The 17,037-nt window shown below is 44.8% G+C and overlaps 1 protein-coding gene across 3 annotated transcripts in view; it reads left to right on the forward strand.

Annotated features, from left to right (window-relative positions):
• The window catches only part of LOC102198980 (kinesin-like protein KIF26A), a 61,452-nt gene that overhangs the window by 36,170 nt on the left and 8,245 nt on the right, over positions 1–17,037 (forward strand). For all 3 annotated transcript variants that reach the window (XM_005754536.1, XM_005754537.1, XM_005754538.2), the window contains 7 exons: positions 1,060–1,242; positions 7,249–7,342; positions 7,427–7,689; positions 8,680–8,863; positions 11,453–11,609; positions 12,550–12,712; positions 13,395–16,494. In XM_005754536.1, the coding sequence (XP_005754593.1) occupies positions 1,060–1,242; positions 7,249–7,342; positions 7,427–7,689; positions 8,680–8,863; positions 11,453–11,609; positions 12,550–12,712; positions 13,395–16,494 (4,144 nt within the window). The remainder of the gene's footprint in view (positions 1–1,059; positions 1,243–7,248; positions 7,343–7,426; positions 7,690–8,679; positions 8,864–11,452; positions 11,610–12,549; positions 12,713–13,394; positions 16,495–17,037) is intronic.

A 17,037-nucleotide genomic window follows, 5' to 3' on the forward strand; every position in this document is an offset into this window, starting at 1 on the left:
ACAGACCCACTGACACATCCGAATCTGTGAGCTGTCGGCGTGTCCATGTACATGCAGTCGGGCGAGAAAGCCGACATCTCACAAATTCTGATCCGACAGCGGGTCCAGGCTTTGTGTTTAGGTCTTTGTGCAGAATCCGTATACCTGCTCTCATTCACGTTTTTAGCTGTTTGGTCATTGTCAAAATTTTGTGAGGTTTAACCTGAGATTCTGGCATTTCGGGCATAATAAATTTATATTTAGATTTATATTCATTCAAAATTTTAATGAATCGATATTGCGTTATTCAAGCTAGAATCGATTTTAATCTGAAAATCAATAATCAAAACCCACCCCTAGTGCCGAGTGACTGGAATACATATAATTAGCTGTGACTGGATCAGATGGCGACTTTCAAGCTGCTTCCTGTCTGTATCCGTGGTGACAGAGGAGCTGGCTCGCAGAGACTCAATGTTTAAAACCTGCTCCGTCTCATTATTGGCTGTAAACTCAAACTCCTCGCCACCAGCTCAGCAGCTCTATGACAGCACAATAAAACCCTTCAGAAGGCTGAGGGACACGGGCTGTTGAAGGTCAAAGGTCAGGAAAGCAGTGTGACTCCCTGCTCAGTCCAGCTCTGATTACAGTCTAAAATGTCATCCTGGAATACCTGAAGAAGAGCTCAGGACGTCTCTGGAGGCGTTACAGCTGATTCTGAGCTTCTTTCAGCACAAACAGTTGATGGTGTGTATCAGGTGATCTGAGTCAGGTGATCTAACGCAAACTCAGTGAAAACCACATGGAAAACAAAACTAAACAGCAGGTAGAAAAAATCAAATCAAAGTTTAACTAAACAAAGTCAAAGAAGCACAGTTTCCTTCAATATCTCTGAACGCTTGTACCCAAGATAACGAACGGCTGCAGGCGAAGCAAACGTGGCCACGTTCAGGCCAACCATCTATCACTATCTGAGCACCTCTGGCTTAGTTTAACGTTTCATGATGCAACTCCATTGTCCAGCCAGAGACTTGATGAACGCAGCAGTCTTCTCTGTGCTTCATGCTTCCTGTCTGTCCTCAGGTCAGAGTCATGGTCCGGATCTGCTCGGTCCAGGATGAGTCCTCGGAGTCCATGTCCTTCCTGAAGGTCGACGGCAGGAAGAAGCAGCTCATGCTGTACGAGACGTCGGCCCAGAGACGGTCCTCAGCCTCAGCGCCAAAGACCTTCACCTTTGATGCCATCTTCTCGCAGGACGCCTCCCAGGTGAGTTCTCCAGCATCAGGAACTTTACCATATCTTCTTCCGGGGATTAGTGTGGGTAACGTTACAGCTGATAATTTAGCTGCACAGACCTGCTGCTGGTGACGCAGAATGAACAGTTTAAAGTGAAACTTTCAGAGTTTTCTGAATAAAAATCTAAATTCAGGGCACGCACGAAGGTTTGAGCTCTTCATCAGCAACGTGTCAGCATGCTGTTTACCCACAAAGAGCAATGACAGCAGCAGACAGATCACAGTGCTGTGTGTGTGTGTGTGTGTGTGTGTGTGTGTGTGTGTGTGTGTGTGTGTGTGTGTGTGTGTGTGTGTGTGTGTGAGTGTCACTGCTGAATGTTTGTATCTGTGATGTGACATAAACCTGCAGATAGATTCATGAAAACATGTTTATGATGTTCAGTTTTCAGCTCCTCCAAGCAAACAACATGGCACTCAGCATCATCGTGCCTGCTGGGCTTCAGATCTTCTCTCTTTTTAGACACCTGACTGCATCGGTGATATAATGGTTTCATGTTTAACACGAGTTTTTTTGGAGAATTAGAGAAAACACCTGGGTCAGTGTGGAGTCCACGCTCAGGTGTCTGACTGCTGGACAAAGTGCACCAATAAGAGACTTCCCTCATTCTTATTCATTTCAGTTTTATGTATATAGCACTAGATCACACCAACAGTTTCCTCAACAGTCAATCGTTGTTGTGGAAGTCACTTCTTACACAAATGAAAGAAAGCAGTCCTACATATTTGTTTAATATGTGCATTGAAGAACATATCCTGGACAAAAATGACTCCAAGGTTCATCACAGTGTTACTGCAAGTCAAGGTAATGCCATCCACTGTAAGAATCTGGTTAGATACCATATTTCTAAGATTTTCAGGGCCAAGTACAATAACCTCAGTTTTATCTGCATCTAGAAGCAGAAAATCCAGAAAATACTGGTCATCCAGGTCTTTATGTCTTTAAGACATTCCTGCAGTTTGACAAATCGATGTGTGTTATCTGGCTTCATGGATAGATAAAGTTGGGTGTCATCTGCATAACAGTGACAGTGTATGCTTTGTCTTCTGACAATGGTGCCTAAGGGAAGCATGCATAATATAAACAGAAATGATTCTAGCACTGAACCCTGTGGAACTCCATAATTAACCTTAGTGTGTGAAGAGGACTCTCCATTTACATGAACAAATTGGAGTCTATTAGATATTAGAGATTAGATAAAACTGTATTAATCCCTCGGGTGGGTTCCTCCGGTAAATTCAGTATCCAGTAGCACAGCACCAGCAGAAGTTGCATGTTACAGATACAATAAAGGGGAATGAGAGTAAGGATATGAGCATAAATATACCATATAAACACACATATAAATACAGAATATATAATAGGGATAAATAGGAATACAACTGGATTGCACATTTGAGTGAGTCTATTGCACAGTGATTATTGCAGTCGTATGTAAGAAAGAAAATACTGCAAATATTGCACAGTGAAAAAAAGCACTACAGCTCAGATGTTTCCTGTCATCCTTTGTCCTCCTGTCTCACCTTCCTCTCCCTTCCAACGGGGAGTTAAACAGTTTGATGGCGTGTGGGACAAAGGAGTTTTTAAGTCTGTTGGTTCTTTACTTTGGGAGAAGCAACCTGTCGCTGAATAGGGTCCTCTGGTTATTTATGACCGTGTGCAGAGGACGCCCAGCATTGTCCATAATGTCCAGCAGTTTCTTTAATGTCCTTTTCTCTGCCACTGTCACCAGAGTGTCCAGCTTCATGCCAACCACAAAGCCAGCATTCCTGATTAGTTTTTCCAGTGTGGATTAGTTCTTTTTTGCTGTGCTGCTCCTCCAGCACACCACAGCATAGAACAGTACACCAGCAACCACCGTCTGGTAAAACATCCTCAGGAGCTTCCTGCAGATGTTAAAAGACCTCAGCTTGTTGTCGACCCAGCGCCCGAGGTACTTGGTACTTATAAATGGTAAATGGACTGATTCTTAGCGCTTTTCTACCCTCCCGGAGTACTCAAAGCATTGTATACAACATGCCTCATTTACCCATTCACATACATACATACAAGCACTTCTAAACTAAAGTGATAAAGTGACTCAAGTAATAAACATTAACACTCCAATGAACGCATCGGATGGCAACGTGGGGTTAGTATCTTGCCCAACGCATGCAGACTGGGGAAGCCTAGGATCGAACCACCAACCTTCCAATTAGTAGCTGATCTGCTCTACCACCTGACCCACAGCCACCTTGTATGTGTTGACCACCTCCACCTCTTCTCCCTCTATCTGAACTGGCAGTGGACCTGGTCTGGACCTCCCGAAGTCCACAACCAGTTCCTTGGTCTTTGAGGTGTTGAGTTGCAGGTGGTTTGTGTGACTGCATCTGACAAAGTTGCTCACCAGACTCCTGTACTCCTCTTCCTGATCATCCCAGATACACCCCATGATGGCCGTGTCGTCTGCACACTTGAATATGGCATAATTCAGAGTTGTAGCAGAAGTCAGAGGTGTACAGGGTGAAGAGAAGAGGGGACAGCACAGTTCCCTGTGGTGCTCCTGTGCTGCTGACCACAGTGTCAGACGTGATGTCCTTCAGCCTGACGCACTGTGGTCTGTCAGTGAGGTAGTTGGAGTTCCAAGCGACCAGGCAGGGGACCACCTGCATCCTGTTCCCTTTGTCCTGGAGCAGAGAGGGCCAGATTGTATGTAGCAGCCCTTGGCATCAAGAACGACAGAAGAGTCTCTAACGGGTGCAGCCATTTATTTCCTCACCACACACGGCTCATTCTCTGGACGTTGAGCACCATGAAAACTATAAAATAAGAAAAAATTGATACCCGTACAGTACTTTTTGAACTATAACAATGAGCAATAACAACAATGAGCTTAAGTTAATTCAGGCAAGTTCAAACAAGTTATTATGAGATATACAGTCACAGATTAAATAAAACAAAAGGGGTTACTTCAAACAGCATCAAGGGATTACACAGTTCAGTTAAATAAAATATAACAACAGATCACCTCTCATCACATACCTCAGTCCGCTTGCCAAGGGTGCAAAACTCCGGTAAACACTTAAACACTTCGGCCCGTTTCTCATGGGGTGCTGCTAGCTTGCATGACACACATGTCTAGCTAAAAAATAGCACATGGATGTAAGTAACGTAAATACAGATTAAAAAGGTTTTCAGATAGCTCACAATACAAACGCAGCAACATACCTTACATTAGAAACACACTTATCATACTTGTCAAAGTATTATCGTAACTTACATGGACTTTGTACAACTTATTCCTGCCGCGACAGACGAGCAGTCATACACGTTACGGGGCATGCCTCTGAGCACATCTGTCCTTAGTGCGACTGCGCATACAGTTCCGACAACCCCCGCAAGGATGACTTATGGTACAGATCTATGGAACGCCAGGACTGCCATAATGAATTAATTAAATACACCATTAAATAATTAATTAAATGTGGCAATAATTAATTAAAATTGGAATTAATTAATTAAATAAATAGTTATGACACATGTAATTAATAAATTATTGACACATTTAATTAATTATTTATGTATTTCACATTTAATTAATTATTGACACATTTAATTAATTATTGACACATTTAATTAATTATTTAATGATATATTTATTTATTTCATTTTGGCAGTCCTGGCGCCTGGCTCTACTCCCTCTACACTTCAGACTGTGTGGCCACCCATGACTCCAACACCATTGTGAAGTTTGCTGACGACACAGTGGTGTTGGGTGCCATCTCCAACAACGATGAGGCAGCCTACATGGATGAAGTGAAGAATCTGGCATCGTGGTGCCAGGACAACCACCTCCAGCTGAACGTCAGCAAGACCAAGGAGCTGGTGGTGGACTTCAGAAGGGGTCAGCACAGAGACTACAAGCCCATCATCATCAATGGAGCTCCAGTGGAGAGGGTGCAGTCCTTCAAGTATCTTGGTGTCCACATCTCCTCAGACCTGACATGGGCTGCCCACATTCAGGTCCAGACCAAAAAGGCTAGGCAGCGCCTGTATCACCTACGACAACTGAGGAAGTTCAGGGTCTCTCCAAAGATCCTCAGGATTTTCTATACAGGCGCTGTGGAGAGCATCCTCACACAGAACATGACATCGTGGTTTGGGAACAGCTGTGTGAAGGACCAAAAAGTTCTCCAGAGAGTGATCCGTACAGCAGAACGCTGCTGCAGGATTGCTCTCCCCCCGCTTCAGGACACCTACACCAGGAGATGCCGGACTAGAGCAGCGCAGATACTGAAGGACCCGTCCCATCCTGGCAACAAACTGTTCCAACTTCTGCAATCTGGTAGAAGGTTCCGCATCTTCCGGGCAAGGACAGAGAGACTCAAGAGGAGCTTCTATCCCCAAGCCACCCGTGCCCTAAACACACACACCCGCCCTCTCACATCATCTATAATTGACTGAGACAGGACTCTCTTCCAGACACTCTAAACCAAGGCACAATGTACATTTCAATTCCTTTAATTTTAAATATGTTTATATTGTCTATCCTGTAAAATAGTCAGATATCTATTCATATTAATGTACAGAATTCACCTGCTTGCTGCTACTACTGCACATTCACCCAGTGTATATACTATATGTATGTGTATATATATATATATATATAATGTTCTTCCTCTACACCCCCCCCCCAATTTTTGCACATGTCGAGGAGCGTGTCAGGCTACATTTCACTGTGTGTTATACTTGTATAACTATGCATGTGACAAATAAAGAACCTTGAACCTTGAACCTTGAAATGTGAAATACATAAATAATTAATTAAATGTGTCAATAATTAATTAATTTAATGTGTCAATAATTAATTAAAATGTGAAATACATAAATAATTAATTAAATGTGTCAATAATTAATTAATTACATGTGTCATAACTATTTATTTAATTAATTAATTCCAATTTTAATTAATTATTGCCACATTTAATTAATTATTTAATGGTGTATTTAATTAATTCATTATGGCAGTCCTGGCGTTCCATACAGATCAGCGGTTCATTACATTGTATTTAAGGCACTAGAAAAGTCAAGATACTCAATCTCCATCAAAGTAATTAATAGATATACTATTAACTATTTTTGGTTTGATTGTTTTTATCAGAACTCTTCCTGTAATTCTACACGTTTATGTATTCCTGCTGATGATTTCTTTTGTTTACTGAGCTGTCTCTTTTTTACCTCCTAAATCACATTGGTAATGAACGCTGAACACTCATTTGGTTTAAAATCATCTGGAAGCACTAGATTTTTACAAATTCTCTTATTTACATCTTGCTTTCAGTGTGATATGAATGTTATATGTGCAGCCATCACCTTAGAAACAAACAGCAGTACTGAGCATACCCAGACACATCATTCACTGCCATTCATATCTTGAATTTACTGCTGTGTGACACAAATCACTAGATTAACCAGTTTCTGCCACTTTTGTCTTTAAGACTATTTTACTGTTAGATTTTATCATCGTCTCATCTGATATCGTCTCTGATTGGAGAAGGTGGAGCTCACAGGGAGCAGAGAGCCACAACAGAGAAAGTTGATAACCACAGTGATGAGACCCATGATCTCTGACTGAGGTTCCAGGTTTAGTTGAGTTAGCTAACTCAGAGGAAGCCTGGATATGTTAACTTCCTTTGTAGGACACCTCTCAGGTGTGTAAGCTCAGCTTTAAAGTCAAGGCATCCACATGGGGAAGGATTCACTTTGTCACTCACAGCTGGTCCTAAGTGACTTTTCCCGCTCTGGTTACCTGCAGCAGGTGACATACTGTACCTGACATGCTGTTGCTGGCATGTCAGCAGCGGGCTTCGGTACACCAAGTGCTCCAACATCTCTGACCTAAAGCTTGTCAAAAATACTGTACTGTGTGTATTATTATGTATGAGGCGCTGTGATAGTGGCAGTGCTCTAAGTGATCGCTGGCTTCTCTCTCTCTTCTAGGCTGAAGTGTGTTCAGGAACGGTGTCAGAGGTCATCCAGTCGGTGGTGAATGGCGCGGACGGCTGCATCTTCTGCTTCGGGCATGCTCACCTGGGTAAACACATGATACGCCACCCACACACACAAAGACATAATTCTGAAAAGTCACATGATTGTTGAGTTGACCCTGCCTCCACAGGTAAGACGTACACCATGATTGGTCGGGACTGCTCCACCCAGAGCCTGGGTGTGGCTCCAACGGCGATCTCCTGGCTGTTCAATGTGATCGAGGACCGGAAGGAAAAGTCCGGAGCTTGTTTCTCAGTCAGAGTGTCGGCCGTGGAGATCTCCGGCCGCGAGGAGACGCTCACCGACCTCTTGGCCGAACTGGCGGCGGCAGGGCACCAGGAGGCACCAGGCCCCGCCGTGTTGCTGAGAGAAGATCCCATCTGTGGATCCCAGGTACAGGAAACAACTCGCACTTTGAGCACTTTTTAACCAATCACACAAACTGGCCTCTGATATAAACCGAGGACTGTGATTAGATAATATATAAGTAATGATTACAGCTCAACATGATATCCAATATGTTCATCCAGTCATCCGGGCCACTCATGCCGTTCCCTTTCCAAAAGACCTCGCCATCTCCTCCTTTCCTTCTCTTTGTCTGTCCCTGACCTACTCACTGAACTCCTGTTCACTCTAGAGACTTCTTCACTGTTGACACCTGTCCAATTAGTCCTGACCTTCCTCCTCCAACTCGTTCAGTTTGTTTTATCTCCCCGGGCTCCTTCTATCTGTGCTCACTTTAATTTTCTTTCTCTTTTTCTCCTCTCATTCTGACATCCTTCCTTTTTTCCTTTATCAAACCTCATTCTGTCTTACTTTAACTTTTATCTCGTTCATTTTCTCTCTAAGAGTAAAGAAGGATTTCTACTTTGAGCCAGAAGAACATCACAGAGCTGCAGATGGCAGGAAGATGATCACAGTCTGGTTCTGTGCTGCAGAATGATTTAAAGCTTTGTTTCAGTCCGAGCCTGACTAATATGGGGTAAACTCTTGGCAGTGTCTGCGCCTGATTGCAAGATGCCTATGTGTTTTAATCGTGCCTGATGTTAAACTGAGTCAGGAGAAAGACATCAATATTGGATAAATACAGCTTCCATCAGGGTCATAGCTCAGTGAAATCTGAATGTGAATCCATCCATCCTCTTCCCCCTGTCCTGTGGTAGCTCTCAGACTCTGTGTATATATAAATCTAAGTTGGCTTTATATGAACAGAGAAGAAGAGCTCTTTCTTACTGCAGGATCTTCATCATGTACACCTGCAAGCAGAAGCTGAAAACATGGACTTTCATGCTAGCCTGCAGCATTTCACCGTGAAGCATGCCTCTGTTCTGTGCAGCCACCTCAGTCCCAGCTTATCTGCATCTCATTAGCACTTTCTATCAGCTGCAGAACCAGATAGAGGTTCGGGCGAGCAGTGCCGAGCGAGCAGCATCCTTCCTGGACGCCGCCCTGGCAGCGAGGAAGAGCAACCAAATGCCGAACAACCAGGAAGTCCGAAGGAACTCCCACTTCCTGTTTACCCTGCACCTCTACCAGGAGAGGCTGGACAAGAGCAACAAGGCAGCCAGTGAGTGTGTGTGTGGTCGTAACTGATATTTTGCCAGAATTATTAAAAGTTGCTGTGACGTTAAAACTCATATTTGTGGACAAGTTTCTCAGCTTCTTCCTCTTTTCAGTATGTTTGTTATCAGGAAGCAGAACCTCAAGCAATAAAACCTAAACCCTTTAAAATTCAAACTTGAGATCACTGAGGGAACTGATAGTATATCAGGAACATATACCTCACTCGTCTGACACCTGTTGGTTTGTGGACTCCACGTTTTGAAGGCTGAGACTAACCAAAGAGAACACTGATGGCAGGTTAAGCAGATACATGATGGACTAATGCTCTACATGGTTTACTTCTGACACGGTGTCAGACAAGTAACTGGACATGCTCCGATGAAATGGCTGAGAGATTCAGGCTGGGTGGAGCTCTCTGAGTTTGGTCTCCCTTCCTGTTGAGATGTTCACAGACGTTTCTGAAGGTGAAGGCAAGGTTGCAATTCATTCCATACAAACTGTGGATCTGGGAAAAAGCAGGGCGCTTTGAAGAGAAACTGGTACTCAGCATGTCATTGAAAACCCTAAATGAAGTCTGAATGGCTTATTTGGTTCAGCTGAAGCGAGATGTGATAATTAGGGCTGGGTATTGTCACTGATTTCTAGAATCGATTCAATTCCGATTCACAAGGTCCCGAATCGATTCGATCCACGATTCAATTTAATTCGATTTAATTCGATTCGATTTAAATCTGGGAAATTTTGACAGTCAGAAATATTATAATTCAGATCAGTACATTTACATATTTTTGTATCAATAAAAAGGAAGCTGACACACACATGCCTTTGTGTCAAAGTAGCTGAAGATAAAACACAGAAAAACATGAAGGTGATTTTCCTGGCCTGGGGTTTTATAAAAATATTCTGCAGTACATCAAAAACGAAAGAAAACCATTAATCAACATATGAACATTACCTCTGAAGTTACAGCGGTTTTATTAGAGACACGGTTAAGCGTTTTGCATTTTGAATAATTTTAAAAAGTTTAAATTTGTTCAGTATTGAACAGCAGAAATGAGGTTTTCTTTTCGGAAGAATGTAAAAGGGAAAAAAACAGCAGCTGACAGCGCTGTAAACAACAGTAGACTGGTGCGTAACAAGCAAGCGAATAATGAAGAAAGGGAAACTGTTCTTGAAGTACAGAGAGAGAGAGAGAGAGAGAGAGAGCTGTGCATCGCGGTGGAAGCAAAACAGTAAAAGTCAGAGTGAATTCATGACGATGTTTATGTGAAGCGTTTGGATCTTCTTTTGCTGCTGGTTCGGTCAATACTGTTTGGAGAGAGATCAAACTAACAGCTTTAGAATCAGCGCAAAAAGGGCGTAAACACAAAGCGCGGACCCGCCGACACATCAGGATCAGCGAGCTGTCGGCTTTCAGCCCCGACCGTGAGAAAGGCGTCATCTAACTGATTCTGATCTGCGGGTCGCGCTGTGTGTTTAAGTCTATGTGCAGAATCCGTGTACCTGCTCTCATTTACTGTCTTAGCTGTTTGGTGGTTCTTGAAATTTAGTGATATTTATGTTAAAAATCGATTCAGGATTTAAATGAATTGATTTTATGTTATCCAAGCCAGAATCGATTTTAATCGATGAATCGATTATAAAAACCCACCCCTAGTGATAATCCTTAAACCTCCCAGCAGTACACAGACCTGCACACACACTCCAGCTGCAGACTCATCAGCTCAGCAAGGACTTGGAGCAGCAGCAGGTTAGAGGCTCTGACCCCGGGACAAGAATAAAAGCCCCCATTAGCGACCATGCAGCTGTGAAATTTGGCAGCTCAATTATCCGTTAGCTCTTTTTTTTCACACTCCAAACATGTAGCTGCTAATTAGCTTGGTGTTGAATTGCTAACATGCTCAACAGGAGCGTTTACAAGCAGAGCAGCTACACTAACGCTGCCTCCACCCATGTCTACCTGTCAGCAGAGCCGCTTCCTCCGTTATTGGGCTTTTATGCTGGAATAAATCTGCATGGCTAACGAGCCCTGATGGCTTGGCATCCTGCAGTGTTTATAGAGCTGTGGAAAAGCATCCACTCAGTGGCGCTCAGCACTTTCTAAATCTTGTTGATGTGGCCAGTTAATGGTTCTCGCCATCATTACTCTGAATTAATGAAATGAGCAGGCAGTTAAACTGAGCGGATCAGACTGATACTGAAGCTTAGCGGGATGCATTTGGGACGTGTTCAGATGAAGCTTCTTTAACATTTGCACATGCATGCAGGCATATATATGTTTCTACATTTGGTTAGTAATGTATTGGAAGCATGATCTGATGACTTGAGATTTGCTGCAGGACTTTACTGCAGCTCGCACACAGCCCACAGGCATTTTACATGATTCCTATCATTCACAGATAAGGAAGAGATGTCTTTACCCTAATGGCTGCTTGGTTCCTGATAAATGATTCAAAGCAGCCAATAAGTTATTACCAAAGCTATTGATTATGTTTCTGTCTATAGACTAATGAATAGATTGTTGTCTCAGAACTAATGAGCAGTTAAGCAGGCAGTGTCATACACTATAAAGCCCTCTCAATCTGCATGGCAGTGTCCAGTCGGAGTCGCCTTCACCTCCTGGATTTGGGCAGCTGCGAGACGGACATCAGCAGGACCCGAGAGGGGGGCGGGGGTCAGTGTCTGTCGCTCTCGGCGCTGGGAAATGTCATCCTCGCCCTTGCCAATGGAGCCAAGCACGTTCCCTACAGGTACGGGCATTTTGATGAGCTCAATGGGGTCAAAGGTCACAGCAGCCAAACAACAGATGGACCAATGATCCCCGTGAGGGGGGTGGGGGTCAAGCTGTGAGCTTTAATGAGCTTTCAGTCAGTGTTAAATGGTTGTTTATGCTGATGAATAAGTCACAGTAATGATAACTGATGTTCAGTCCTTTTTTGCTCCTCACATTTGGTCTTTTCTGTTTAATACCTATTTCTGGATGCTATTTTTTAATTATATTGGAGAACTTTCACCTCGCTCCTTCGTCCCCTTTTCTTTTCGTTTGTGAAGCCATCAGCATCACACGTGTTTTATTTATGGAGCGAATATCTGCACCAAAGAATCTCATCAGTTATCATCCACAGACTTCAAAGACTAACATACAAGCCTGTCGATGGAAGAATCTTTGATATCTTTATGTTTTCATGTTTTTTAATGACAAGCAACCCTTGAGTTGTTTGATGCTCCAGTCACATCCATTAATAAGATTTTTTTTCACACATTTACATGAGTGAAGTTAGTGAGTGGAAGTTGAACCAAAGAAAACCCCCAAACGAGGACTTGTGATATTTTAGGTCAGTCGGTGGCTGGAGTTCAGTCGTGTTGGGTTAAAAAGGAGAAAAAGCTTACACTGTTGTATGTAAATTCTGTGTTTGAACCGTCTTCTGTAGCGATAGTCCAGGTCTTTTCAAAGGCAGAGTTTCATGAACATTTCAATCTGTCTCTGCCTCTGGATCACATGTGGCGTGTAGTTCAAAGCGAACTTCATTAATGTGAAATGAGAGCTCGTTCCTATTCCTTTTTGCCTATCTGTGCCAAACTGTTGTGCGGTGTAATGAATGGTATCTGCGGCCCCGTGGGGATTCTCACGCCCGCAGCACGTCTTCCTTTTTTTGAGCTAACGAAGCATTTTTTTAATGTATTATTCAGGGATAGCAAGCTCACCATGCTGCTCCGCGAATCCTTGGGCAACATCAACTGCCGCACCACCATGATCGCTCACATCTCCGACTCCCCGGCGGGCTACATGGAGACGTTGACCACGGTGCAGTTGGCCTCCCGCATCCACCGCATGAGGAAGAAGAAGTCGAAGGTGCTTCATCTTTATTCAGGTTTTCTTTCTGGAGCTCGTTGTGGCGGAGGTCACGGATCTCTGGTACAGTGTGCAAAACACCAAATGTTATATCACCAATACAGAAACCATTTACTCACATGTGGATGAGATTGATTAGGTTCTGATTGTTGTTAGGTTGAAGTTCACAGAAAACTGCACCTCAAACTTAAATCTCAAGTCTTTGTCTCTGAACATTAAACATCTATAACACTGAAGGCAAAACAAATTCAAAGGACAAACTGAGGTTTAAAAGTTATCAAAGTCTTCAAACCATTCTTTGGGATTTCCAAACATTTTGGACTCTAAATGAATTTTCACTAATTTCTTGAGGCTAATAACAATAAACCCCTCACATCTATTTTAATGAGTTCAGAATGTCATAATTCACCGACTTTTCCTATCATGGTTTGATAGATAATTAATACCAGTGTATCTACAGGGATGGGCATTTGTGTGCTGAGATGAGCCTCATTAGGCAGACTTACACACTGTATGTTGAAGATTGGAAACCAGAGTTAGTAGCATGTGCATCTCACTCACATTCATTTTAATGTAACACAGTGCATGGGCACTCATGTAATGATTTCCCTTCAGTTTAATCGCTGCATGCTCCAGCTCTCTTTAGCAGGCTAATTCTGTATTATTTCTCTTTTATTCGCAGCATGCCTCCAGCTCATCTGGAGGGGAGAGCTCCTGTGAGGAAGGCCCATCCTGTCGGCCTCCTCGTCTTCGACCCTTCCACCCTCTGACCGTGGCCCTCGACCCGGATGTTCCGCTGCTACTCTCGAGTGATCCCGACTATTCCTCCAGCAGTGAGCACTCCTGTGACACTGTCATCTACGTTGGGCCGGGAGGGAAGGCAATCTCAGACCGAGAGCTGAGCGACAACGAGGGTCCGCCTTCCTTCGTTCCCATTATTCCGTCCCTGAACAAAAAGCGAGTCAAAGATGCACCCAAGTCCGACGGTGACCACTTTAAGTGTAACACGTTTGCAGAACTACAGGAGAGACTCGACTGCATTGATGGCAGCGAGGGCCCGGCCATGTTCGGCACAGAGAAGAAATCAGTAGCGCTGAAGGCTCAGAGTGGCCCTCTTAAACCCACAGAGGCAACGTCTCCACCCAAATCTGAGAAGAACTCGTCCCACATGTTCTCAGAAAGCACACTGACAACATGCATAGACAAATCAGATCAGGATCAGCCCAAACTACCTTCAGCTGGTGGCTTCATCGAGACGTCCAAAAGGACAAGTGCAGATGGAGAGAAGCTTTCAGGCACCCCCGTTCAGCCATGTGTGGTAAAGTCAGGGGGGGCTCCAACCCATGACTCAGAGCCTGTAGTTCGAGAGAAAGTCTACCTCAGAGGAGCTGTACCCAAGCCACTGGCCTCACCGTCCTTACCCAGGACAACGAGGACGGCACCTCGGCCTAAGGAGGCTCTTGGCAGGACTCCCCCTGTCGGTATAAGTGAACAAGCAATGAGGCAAGACCAGCCACCCAAATCTATAAGCCCTAACCTAAACACAGATGGAGCTGCTCACACAAGCAGGTACCCCACGGAGGTGAACAACCTCCGGGCCTCTCTGTTAGGACGATGCCTGGACGGAGACTTTCTGAGGACCACAATCACTCTGCAGCAGCCCGTGGAGTTGAATGGAGAGGACGAGCTCGTGTTCACAGTTATAGAGGAGCTCCCGCACAGCCTTGTCCCAGATAATGGCCGTCCCTCCAACCTCCTCAGCTTTAACACCGACTGCTTTCCACAGGCTTTAGCTGCTGGCTCTCGCCCAGTCAGCATCATCAGTAGTATTAATGATGAATATGATGCTTACACCTCTCTACAAGGAGCTGTGGGACCAGGCACTGATGTTGGCACCGAACACCAACAAGGTTTGCTTTCCCACAACAAAAAGCAGCCGTCTGTTGGCTCATGGCTTTGTGAATCAGCTGAAGGTGATGGTCTTCATTCACAAAGCAGGCTTTACTTGAGGGATAAAACAATGGACAATGCCACCCTGCTGAGCTCACCATGTATATTCCATAAACAGCCGTTCTTACAGCATGGCATTAGGAGCTCCTTAAATGACAGCGGTGTCTGTTTCTCAGAGCTGGAAAGCGACCCTGCTACCCCAAACAAACCATCTTTTACTAAGTGCCCTCCTTCCCCCGAGTCAGCCAAAGCATCTCTAAAAGGCTCTCTGAAGGTGAAAGCCAATACCCTGAACACATCAGTGTCAACACAGATTCCCCGCCATGCCACCCATTCCAGTCTTCCCAGGAAAACCAAGCCTACCTCATCTGCAGCTGTGGGCTGCAGCAGACAGGAAGGCAGGCAGGATGATGTTTTGCTTCAGCGAAGCAGTTATTGTGATACCAGAGAGGCGGAGTTTCTTTCTGCAAGTAAGCCAACAAGAAGTGGCGTGACTAATGTTTCCTCCAAGAGGTCCGGAGGGAACAGCAACAGTGTACCTCGCCCACCAAAGATGCAGATGTCTTCTTCAGCCCAGAGGGTTGTTGATGGCTGTGAGAAGTCCAGCAGGAGAGGAGACACTCTCATCAAATTGCCACGACTCACTCGGGGTGCAACAACTCTAGGAACCGTTTCCACCCCCCAAGAAGCTGCTTCAGTGATCAGTACACTGAGGTTTTCATCCCTGGGAAAAAAGGCAAATGGACAAAAAAGCAGCACAAAGTTTGGACAGTCGAGTCAAGAACAAAAATTAAGAATTGTGCTGTCTCCAAGTGCCTTAAAAACAAGCAACAACACTGGAAAGTCCTCAGAGGATGAAGTGCATGTCAAGCTCAGAGCTGGTTCATTCAGCCACAGGACATCCAGCTTAAAAACTGAACACAGTTTTGCAAGGACATCCTCAAGCCTGAAGACGCAAGGAGCCAAAGATTCTTCCAGGTACTTTGGGAGTCTAATGTCTTTGGAAAGGTGCGACAGCCCAACCTTAGCTGGGTCCAAACCTGAGCTGTTCAGAGAAAACAGTGGTGCTACATCTGGAGGAAATGGCAGATCCAACAGATCAGTGCCAAGACTCAGTGATCCGGCATCCACCTCCACATCGGCCTTTCCGTCCCAAGTTCCAGCTGGTGTTTTTGCAGCAACCAGCAAACTGTGGCAGGTCCGCAGTGGCAGCGGATCAAGAGGAGCAGCTTCTGGTGGACTGAAACTTCGAACGTTGTCTGCCAGCACTTCGAAGAGCCCAATCTCCTCCCCCAAACTGCCAGAGAATGTAGCTGGGTGCAACACCAACCTACCTTCCAATGGCAAGTCCCCATCTCGCTCTGGAACCGGAGGCAAGACAGTAAAAGGCACCATTATGGGCACCAAGCAGACCATCGGCAGGGCAGCCAACAGCCGGATTAGCGAGTTGGTTTCAGGTAGCCAAAGGAAGATGTTTGGTGGTGGAGCTGGAAGCGACATCCCTGGCAGCAGGACTGGTAGCATCACTGGATCACCCCTCAACGCACCATTGCCATCACCTTACAGCAAGATCACAGCGCCTCGGAGGCCACAGCGCTACAGCAGCGGGCACGGCAGTGACAACAGCAGCATCCTGAGTGGGGAGCTGCCCCCCGCTATGGGACGCACCGCCCTGTTTTACCACAGCGGGGGCAGCAGCGGCTACGAGAGCATGATCCGAGACAGCGAGACAACCGGCAGCACCTCCTCGGCACACGACTCTATGAGCGAGAGCAGAGCATCCTCATCAAATAGGAGCCGAGTTTCTAAATCGCCCAAGAAGAGAGGAAACGGTGAGTGCATGCCGCTGCCAGAGATGGGGTAATGTAACACAGGTAACACTTTAGGTTCTGCTCCATGCAGCACTGCCCCTTTTTTACAGTGATCAGATCTGAAGAACAAAAATCTTTAACTCGTTGACTTCTCTGTACTCATCATAGAATTCTATGTAGAGCGCATATAATGAGCTCATCACCTAAATATGACATGAATTCAGTTCTAAGGCTCAGTGAAAGCTGAAGATTTTTTAAAGTCTTTTTAAAATTGTCTTTTCAAGTCAAGTCAACTGTCTTTATTGTTATTCCAACCATAAAGACAATTGCCAGTACATAGTGAAGCAAGACAGCGTTCCTCCAAGACCATGGTGCTACATAAAACAGACAATCAACACAGGACTACATAAAGTGCAAGTGTGCAAAAAAACAAAACAAAGACAGAAGAGAACGATACAGAGACAACAGTGCCGACACAACAGTGCAGGCACAACAGTGCAATAGAAAAGTGCAGCAATGACAGTGGATTGTGCAAAAAGTAGCTTGATGTATGAGTGTGTGTGT

Source organism: Pundamilia nyererei, unplaced genomic scaffold (assembly GCF_000239375.1).
Source record: "Pundamilia nyererei isolate P.nyererei 1_Seehausen unplaced genomic scaffold, PunNye1.0 scaffold00587, whole genome shotgun sequence".
Classification (NCBI taxonomy): Eukaryota; Metazoa; Chordata; class Actinopteri; order Cichliformes; family Cichlidae; genus Pundamilia; species Pundamilia nyererei.